Source organism: Neomonachus schauinslandi, chromosome X (assembly GCF_002201575.2).
Source record: "Neomonachus schauinslandi chromosome X, ASM220157v2, whole genome shotgun sequence".
Taxonomy (NCBI): domain Eukaryota; kingdom Metazoa; phylum Chordata; class Mammalia; order Carnivora; family Phocidae; genus Neomonachus; species Neomonachus schauinslandi.
Genome location: NC_058419.1, coordinates 68,042,985 through 68,052,885, shown reverse-complemented (window position 1 = coordinate 68,052,885; position 9,901 = coordinate 68,042,985). Strand labels below are relative to the sequence as shown.

At 39.3% G+C, this 9,901-nt stretch overlaps 1 protein-coding gene across 3 annotated transcripts in view; it reads left to right on the top strand.

Annotated features, from left to right (window-relative positions):
* The first annotated feature begins 1,647 nt into the window (after positions 1-1,647).
* Positions 1,648-9,901, top strand: part of CHIC1 (cysteine rich hydrophobic domain 1) — a 63,405-nt gene continuing 55,151 nt past the window's right edge. For 2 of the 3 annotated variants that reach the window (XM_021685879.1, XM_021685935.1), the window contains exon 1: positions 1,648-1,934. In XM_021685879.1, the coding sequence (XP_021541554.1) occupies positions 1,648-1,934 (287 nt within the window). The remainder of the gene's footprint in view (positions 1,935-9,901) is intronic. The other variant, XM_021685994.1, reaches the window with a different exon arrangement.

Sequence of the window (9,901 nt, the reverse complement as noted above, 5' to 3'; positions counted from 1 at the left end):
GGTGGCTCAGTCGGTTAAGGGACTGACTCTTGGTTTCGGCTCAGGTCATGATCTCATGGGTCATGGGATCGAGCCCCATGCCGGCTCCATACTTAACTTGGAGTCTGCCTGAAGATTCTTTCCCTCTGCCCCTCCCCCTGCTCTCTCTCTCTAATAAATGAATAAATCTTTAGAAAAATAAAGCGCAGTTATATCTGTTTCCTCAGTCTCACCAACGAATTGGGATGGAGCTGTAGTGTAGCATAAAGAGCAGTGAAGCTGATATTAAAATACCTGGATTACAGGATTTGTTTTATTAATTAGCAGCTACATGACTTTACTGTCTTAATGATCCCTGAATTATGACAAGGATTTCTGTGCTGCTGCTAAGTATTAGTTTGACACATGGATTGGAAACTCAAAATATGTGATCTCTACAACATTTGAGTTGGTGTGAAGAAGATAGGAAAAAATATTTGAAATGGAAAATTTTGGACAAAATCTTACCACAGACCTTAATAAATTACTTAAACTTCCTGAGATTCAGTTTTGCCAGCTATAAAATAGATATGATGATGCTTACCTCACAGGATTGTTTAAGGGTTAACTGAGATACTGTACATGAAAGAGACTAGATCAGTGTCTGGAAGATGGATGATATTAATTAATCATTCCTTGGGTTGGAATACTCCCTCCACCCCCTCCATGCCCTTCTCCCCTGTAAAAAAAAAAACAAAAAAACAAACAAAAAAAAAAACCTCCAAACTTCAAACATCTTTCAAGAAACAGCCCAAAGGCACCACTCTACAAAACCTTTCCAAACAACTTCAGGCAGTGTAGCCCTTTGGTTAAGAGTACCGGGCTTTTGAAATCAGAAGAGATTCCCAAGTTTAAAACCAGGTCTGCCATTTAGTAACTCCATGACCTTGGGCACGTTACTTATCTTCCGTGCATCTAGGTCTCCCATCTGTAAAGCGAGATCATTCTGGTACACATCCCATGCAGTTGTGAAGTATTAAATGGGATATACACAAAGAGTGCTTAGCACAGTCCCAGACACTAAGTCTTTTATTAAGTATTACAGTAGGAGAAGTAGTAATAGAAAGTTTCCTCTTCAGTAAAATGTTAATAAAAATGCCACCCAGGGTGGCAAAATTCTGATGCAAAAGTCTTTTAAACTGTAATGCTGAACAAACAAACGCAAGGGATTCGTATATACCTTGTGATATCTGGGGCAAAGTTCTAACCTCATGTTATAGAATATGCATTCCCCGCACTGCGTGGGGGTGTGTGGTTAATAATACCCACGACTAATTAATAGGAAATAAAGCCAGAAGATATGTCCCCCGGCCCCAAGCAGCTCAAGCCCAAAGAGCAGTATTAAACACAGAACCCGCAGACCGGGTCTCGATAATTCCCTGGAGTTCACCTCTAACGCCCCCCTGCCTTTAGAGCCGCGCAAGCGTAGACTGATTTTGCTCCTCTCTCCCTCGTGCCCCCGCCTCCAACCCCCCCCTCCCCCGTCTGCCCCAACACGCAGGCGCATCTCTTCAAATCCTGTCCCTACCCGGGTCCTCTTTCTCTTCATTTCGTTCCCCCTCCTCTTCCAGCACCTCGGCAGGTTCAAACTCTTCTCCGTGAGGGTGGCGGCGATCGAGAGGTCACGTGATGAGCATCCTGCTGCCCAACATGGCGGAGTTCGACACCATCTCGGAACTGGAGGAGGAGGAAGAAGAAGCGGCAACGTCGTCGTCGTCGCCGTCGTCGTCGTCGTCGGTATCGGGGCCCGACGACGACGAGGAAGATGAGGAGGACGAGGAAGAAGAGGAGGATGAGGAAGAAGAAGAAGAGGAGGAGGAAGAGACGCCGCCCCCGCCTCGGGTGGTGAGTGAGGAGCATCTGCGGAGATATGCCCCCGATCCTGTATTGGTGCGGGGCGCCGGCCACATCACTGTGTAAGCAAGAGGGGGCCATGGGGTTTGAAAACGCTGAGATTTGTCGACAGAGGAATGAGAAGGTGGTCGAGGGGCCTATGGGGTGGGGGAGGGCTGACTGAGGCATGCAGTTAGAAAAGGACACCTGGTCTAAATGGAGAAACCGAGGGAGATAGGTGTAAAGGAAGTGAGGAGAATGCAAATGTGATGCACCAACATCAAGTAAAGAGTGCGTATAGGACAGGGAGGTTAGAGGTTTGAGAGCCAGAGGGATTGGAGTAGAGGTGAGTCTCCTTGCTTCTGTGTATGCTTTAAACTGCAGGATGTACCAGAGGATTCTTTGCTGCTAAGACTGGTGTGTAGTGGAACACGGTGACTGCTGTGACATGTGACAAGACCTAGGCTTGGATTCTCCAAAACAGAAACATGATATGTTTTGTGAATAATATTATAGAATACCCACCCACCCACATATTCATTCCTCCATTCTTCTTATCTAATGCTTATATGAATGAATATAATAATCCTTTCCGTGTCTTGATAACTCATTCTGACATTCATTAAATATCACACAATTAGAAGTTCAGATTAAGAGGCAGTTGTGAAAAGTAAGGGAGCAATAGATTGAGAGTGAGGGCTCTTGGAAGTTGGTCCCAGCTTTGCTTCTTACTGGCCCTGTGACCTTGCTCAGGTTACTTCCTATTTCTGGGCCTTAATTTCTCCATCTGTAAAAATGAGGGGTGTGGGGTAGATGGTTTCCAAAGCCTTTCAGCTCTGAGATAAGTTAAGATACCTATAGGAGATTTTGTATGCCCAAACATTAAATATGCAGACATGAAATACTTATGGAAATTATTCCCCCAGGAGCTGAGGTTGATTTTTTTTGAAAACCTATGCAGAGTGACTTTTTTAAAAAATTGAAATATCGGATCATATTTGAGAAAATAAAAGGAGGAGAGACCTCATAGCATAGTAGTTGCAAAGCAAAAGAAAATTTTAATGGCTCTCTGGGCTTTGAAGAGTGCCTTTTCTTTTTTATGTGCTTGGGCTGTAAATGCTTGGAAGTTTGAGTGTGTGTCGTGTTCATCCTCTTAACTATGCTGTCTTTTCCTGCATTTTCATATCACTGCCTCTAATTTTGATAATAGCTCATCTAGTCCCTTTGACTTTCAATTGAGTTCAAATTATCAGAAATCATGTATTATAATACACAACACCTCCCCCCATCATGTTAGCTTTTAATTTTAACATGTTAAATATTTTGATTGTAATATACTTTTGTGATCTTTGCATAAAATATATTAAGGAAGATTTTGAAATTGTGGAAGAGTTTGGGAAGATTTTTAGACCTACTTTTTGGTTAGGGAATTATTTTAATACAATTTTTCTTGGCCCAAGAATTTTGCAGCTAGCCTACAATGATCAGATGCCAGCTTACTGCGCTGTTTTACTTTTATTCCTTTCATCACTAGGGCGACAATTTATTACTCAAACTAATTATGATTCTGGCACCAAAGGTTACTTTCATGCAGATTATTTCACATGACTGAACAGAAAAAGGTTTTTTATTCCAGTCTATAACTTTATATTCCCAACATTCCTCCCCCTCCTTATTTTCTAACATTCAGAAAACAGAGGAGGAGCAAGGAAACAGAATTTAAGTTACCAGAAACTTATTTGTGGTTCCATTCTACTCTTCACACAATCATGGTGAAGTACTTATCAACCTATTTTCAATTAAAAGCAAAGCACTGACACTTGCCATATCCAGGGCTTTGTGATAGGTATAATGTCCCTCCCAGCTTAAAAATTCTGGAATTAGGAGTACAAAGTAGTGGTGCTGGAAGTAACTGTCAGTATTAATTGAAGCCAAAACCTGAAAAGCAGCAAACCAGTACTTGAACCGCTAACCAACGTATATCGTTTGGAAAAATTATTTAGTTGTATTGTACACATTCTCTCAACTGAAAAGCACATTTGATCTTAAATGTCTGAGATCTGAAAAATAAATTAAATATTTAGGAGAAAGTTTTACTGAATCTGAGAAACTGGCCTTTCTATGGTAGTGAAACTTTCCCCTCTATCAGGTAAAGTATGATTCTTATGAAACAGTTAATCTAATTCTGAAACATTAAAATAATCAGCTCCTGTTAAATTTTTTTCTGGCATGTGAGTGTTAGAGTTGTCCTATCTGAATGAAATATTTCTTACTCTCTCCTACCTCTTATTTTTTCCATTCTCTGTGCGGTTGTCTATTCTATAGAGGACTTTGTTTCTTTTCAAAGTTTAAAATTTGAGAACCATTGCTTCAAACTCAGTATTTCTTAAGCCATCATTTTCCCTCCCCACATTGGCTGTGCATTCCAGTTGCCTCATTTCTGATCATGATCCCACCACTCTAATCTTCTGGGGTAGTATGTCAAATCCTTGACTCATTTTAACTCTTCCTTTTCCTTGACTTGTCTAGTGCCACTCTGTCCCAGAATTATGTCCTCATATATTTGAAATGTCTATTGGATTTTTCATTTCCTCCATTTCTACTGGCACCACTCTAGTTTAGGTTGCCATCAACTCCTGCTTGGATTATTGCAACAGTCTGCCACCTCTCTCCACCCCAATACATTCCGCATGCTTGTGCCAAACTAATTTTCTTAAAACACAGTTTAATCATGTTGCTTTCCTGCTGAAAAACCTGCACTAGATCTTAATTAGATCTGAATTCTTATGCTCTCTTCTTCTAGCCTCAGAGGTCAAGGAGTTCCTTCACTTGTCCAAAGCTTACCACTTCACTTGTGCCTTCTGTACCCTTCTCTTCCAGCCTCCTCCCAAATCTTCCTCCATCAGGCAGCCCCATCCCTCTAATATTACCTCTCTCTGCATCAACCTATAAACATATTCACAGTTTTTCTCTTTCTTTAAAAACAAAATAAAACAAAGCTTTCCTAGGCCTATGTTCCCCTTTAGCTACTGTCTTGTCTTTCTTCCTTCCCTCTCCAGATTTCTTAAGAATAGCTACATTCACCATATCTATTTCCTTTTCACCCCTCTGTAACCTGGATTCTGCCATCATGACCACAGCCTAAGGGGCGGGGAAGAACTAGCCTTGTTAAGATCACCATGACCCTCTTGTTACTACATTAGTGGGCATTTTTCATTCCCTGTCTTTCTGGTCCTCTCTGCTGTATATGACACTTATAATGACTCCCTCTTTTTTGGAGGCTTCTATTCTAGGGGTCACAAATACACAAGCCTTCAGAGGTAATAGAGGTCACAGAAAATGGTGCACCAGGAGTAATGATGGGGTCTTTGTTGAACTGGAAGGTGGTATATGTTTTGCCTAAAGGCATTCAAATTCTGATTTTGTAAAATCATTTTGCCAGTCAAACAAACCTGGGAATTCCTTGGCCACTTCACTCTCCTGGGTCTCCTTGTATTTTTCTGGTGATTCTTCAACTCTCTCATTCGTGGGCTTCTCTTACTCTCTTGGCCCTTGAATACCAGTGGTCTCTGAGGTTTTGTTCTCAACCTGCTACTCTTCTCATTCCCTATTCTGCCTGGATGATCTCATCTAGATTCTCATGGTTTCAATTATCTGACATCTCCCAAATATTTATCTCTGTACCACATTTTGCTTAGACTTTCACCTGGGCTTCCTCACCTGATAGCCCACCGTCATCCTAAGTTCAGCATATTCAAAACAGAATTTATCTACCCCTCACCCCCTTACACCTCCATCCCAACCCCTCAGAAAAATCCCTCCTATTTCTGTGTTTTCCATCTCAGTTAAATATATCTCCACCTATCTCATTGTTGATCTTTGGTTCCTCTTTCTCACTTACACTTAGCAGCAAGTATTAATAATATATGACCTAAAAATTTCTTCTTTTCCTCCCTACCAGCACTTCCCTGATTCAGGCCCGTTTCACCACCCTAACCAATCATCTTGCCTTCATCCTTGTCACCTTCACATCCATTCCCCAGCTTGCTGCTAGATTGAGATGCCACTTTACTGCCTAAGACTATTCTGTGATTTTCCCTTAACCCACAGGATAGAATCTAAGCTCCATAACATGGTATATAGAACTGGACCCTGCCTGTCTATCAGCCTAATCTGCTGACATTTCCCCTTATGGCTTATATTTTCCTGTTCATAGCATGCTCTTTCTTATCTCTTTGCCTCTGCTCAAGCTGGGACCTCCATCTAGAATTCCAGTATCCACTGCCCTTGCCCCAGCTCTCCATATGTCACCACCTCCTGCAAGTCTTCTCTGCCCCCACTAAACTGTAAGCTGCAATTGCAGGAACAAGTTGTAGTTCCCTCTGAGTCATCATGGCCTAGCACACTACTTGCCATGAAGCAGACAATCAATAAAAGTGAGTTGAAGGAATATTGGTTCACTTTAGTAACACTCAATATTCCTACCATAATGTATGCTATATTTTAGGCCCTCAACAAATACTAGCTTCTTGAATCATGCTGTGGAGAGTACTTCTGATTCTGAGCAAAGATCTATATGGGTATAGTAATATCACCAGTCCCAGTGATGGGGGTTATGGCGTGGCCTTACCTCTGAAATCTTTGTTAAGACATCAGAATACCCCTGTGTATTTGTATCATCTTAACATATTGGCTTTCTAGTTACTTTTAAAAGATACTAATCTTTTAACATGGAATTAATTATAATTTTTTAAGAAGTAGAATGAGATAACCCCACTAATTGTAATTCTAATTCTAAGATGATGAAGATGAATGGGTATTTGGGGATTTTTTTCCAAATTAAAAAAATATGTGACAAAATTAACTCCACAGATTTGAGTTTAGAGAAACAGACATAATGAAATGCCTCTTGGAAATATTAAGTGTTTTAGAAATACTATACATCTGAGTGATATAACTTAGTATCTACTACTTTTCTTCTTGATATTTCTAGGGTAAGTATTTGGATCCAATGTACTGATAAACAAGGGTAATTGTATCTCTTGAGATCTTTTATTTATAGGCATTATCACACTCTTTATAGTACTTAAAACATACAAGGGCACCTGGGTGGCTCAGTCAGTTAAGCATCTGCCTTTGACTAAGGTCATGATCCTGGGGTCCTGGGATCAAGCCCCACATCTGGCTCCTTGCTCAGCAGGGAGTCTGCTTCTCCCTCTCCTTCTGCCCCTTCACCCCCCCTGCCCCTGCCCATGTACACATTCTCTCTCTCTCTCAAATAAATAAATAAAATCTTTTTAAAAACCAACATATAGATATGTACCCTTGATAGTAGATCTGTATAGAAGTTAGTAGAGATGATAGGTTACCAATTCTTATAAAATTGTCTCACTAAAATTAATCTATAAGAGCTAAAATTATTCCATATAGAACTGAAAAAGATGGCCAAATTGCCAAACAGTGCATTTCTCCAAAAACTTGGACAGCAATTATTATACTTAGACTACAATTATTGATACTTCTCAAGTCAGTTAATGGAATGCCTTTTCTATAAACAGTTGTCTTTGAGGAATTATAGTGATGCATTGTTAATATGTGTTTGTATAAGGTAAATATTTTATAAGATTTTAGAATACTGAAGCTATGGTAACTTGCCATTTTACAGTGTGGCAAGACATGATTATTTTCATATAAAATATTAGAGAGATTTAACTATAATGTTTTTGAAAAGATGTTTGAATTTTATGGCATAGACTTCTCTTTTTCATGATATAGTAAATAAAGTTCAATGTATACACTTCAGAATTGTTACTATAAATACATAGTTTTCTAGTGAAATCATGTTTCTTGTTGGCAGAATTTTATTTGTTTGATCTGTTTTCTTAAACAACCTGAACACATAAAGTTTAATTTGTATAGGTTTTCAAAGGCTGGTGTGTAGCCATTTCCAAAAGGATTAAAAACAGTGAAGGGTGTGGGAGGGAGAGAGGAGGGAAGAGCAACTAAGAGGACCCATTCTTCTTTGCCTCAGTTTCCTTTACTCCAAAGAATCATCCAAGAAATTAAAAATTTTAAGTACTGAAGACACTTTTTTTTTTAAAGATTTTATTTATTTATTTATTTGAGAGAGAGAGTGAGAGAGAGAGAGAGAGCACAAGAGGGGGGAGCGGGAGAGGGAGAAGCAGGCTCCCTGCCAAGCAGGGAGCCCGATGCGGGACTCAATCCAGGGACTCCAGGATCATGACCTGAGCCGAAGGCAGTCGCTTAACCAACTGAGCCACCCAGGCGCCCAGTACTGAAGACACTTGACAGATAAAATACAGTCATTAGGAACCACCAGCTAGGACAGCTTCAAACACATAATAGGCTCTATATTTAATGAAGCTGATAAAATGGACAGTGTGAGAAGTTCCCAAGTGCCCATTTGTCTAATGCTGAAAAACCCCACATCTTGGCTAATGCCTATCACTAATCAGTAATGGGTAGATGATCTTGTCTATCCTCTGTGGACTCACAGTTCTTAATAGTTTGTTTATGAAACAGAGCTGAAGTGTTTATTCAGCAGCAGCCATTTCAACATTTTCCTAGTAGCTATCAAGAGAAATGTTATGCCTAAGGTTATTTGAGTTAAGTATTCTTTTTAAGTGCTGAGTCTCTAATGAAGAAAGGTAGAAGAAATCCCTGGTAGGCAAGAATAGGATTGCTACTGCCTTTTAGCCAAAATTTTGAGACTGTATCAAGCCTAATTTGCCTATATTTATACCTTTAGAAATCTGTAGGAGTATTTAAAAAATATATATGCTCTAAAGGAGTATTTTAAAAAGTAAAATAAAATAAAAATATTTTATTAACTATCGAATTGTATAGTACAGATTAGAAGCAGCTGTGAACATTCAGAGAAAGGGGAAATCCATAAAAGCTTGAACATTCAAGGTATTACAGCAGGGGTTGGTACTTGACTTGAGCCTTGAAGGTTGCATAGGATTTAACCTAGGGAGGGGAAGCAAGAGGAACCACCTGAGCAAAGACAACAGCCAATACAGCAGTTGCAGTGGAAGGGAAGGAATCATTATGAGAATGATTTCAAAGGAACAAATAACAGGATTTGGAGCCACCTTAGAGCAAGCAAGGTGCAAAAAAATAGGAGCAGGAAGGTGCAAAACCAATACCAAGGTCTAGGTTAAAGAGAGTCAATGTGTCATTGATAGAGATGAAAAATTTGAAAGGGGGGCTAGTTTCCCATAAAAAGATAACATTTAATTTTAGACATGTTTTACTTGAGGTGGTATATTGTTTTTAGCATTTATCTAAATCAAAATTTTTAGTATGCAATTAGAGACCAAAGAATGTTGGAAAATGCAGAACTAGAGATATAGATTTGATGGTCATCAGCATAGAAGTGATATCAAAGCTACTAAACATAGATGGACAGTTAAAGTTCACTTAGAAAGACAAGCAGATGACTAAAAGCTAAACTTTTGGAAAAGGCAAGAATGTTAGAGGAGAGTGAAAGGATGGGAGAGTGTTAGGGAGTGATCAACAGTGTGACAAAGCTGCAAAGTAAAGGGAAAAAGTTCTAGGAAGAGAACATAAAATTGGCAATAAATAAAACATGATGAACTTGTCTTTCTGAATAAATTTACTCAGAGATTATTTTCACTAAAGTGACAGCATCATAAGGGAAATTCTAAACCGTTAAGAAAGGAGGGAATATTAAGGAAATGGAAACAGGAAAGTTCACTTGCTCAGTGGTAAATGCAAAGAGAATAGCAAAGCTCAGAATTTTTAAAATAATAAAAATATTCCATATATCTTGAAAGATACATCTTTCAAGTATTTCAAGTAGTAAAAGAAGGGCAACTTGGAAAATCTATAATGGCAGCAATCTCTGATGGAGGTAAGAACATGGTTTTTTTATTGACATATAATTATCATACAATGTTATATTAGTTTCAGGTGTATAATACAGTGCTCAACAATTCTATACATTCTCATACCTCATCAAGATAAGTGTACTCTTAATCCCCTTTATTCATTTTACCTACTCCCC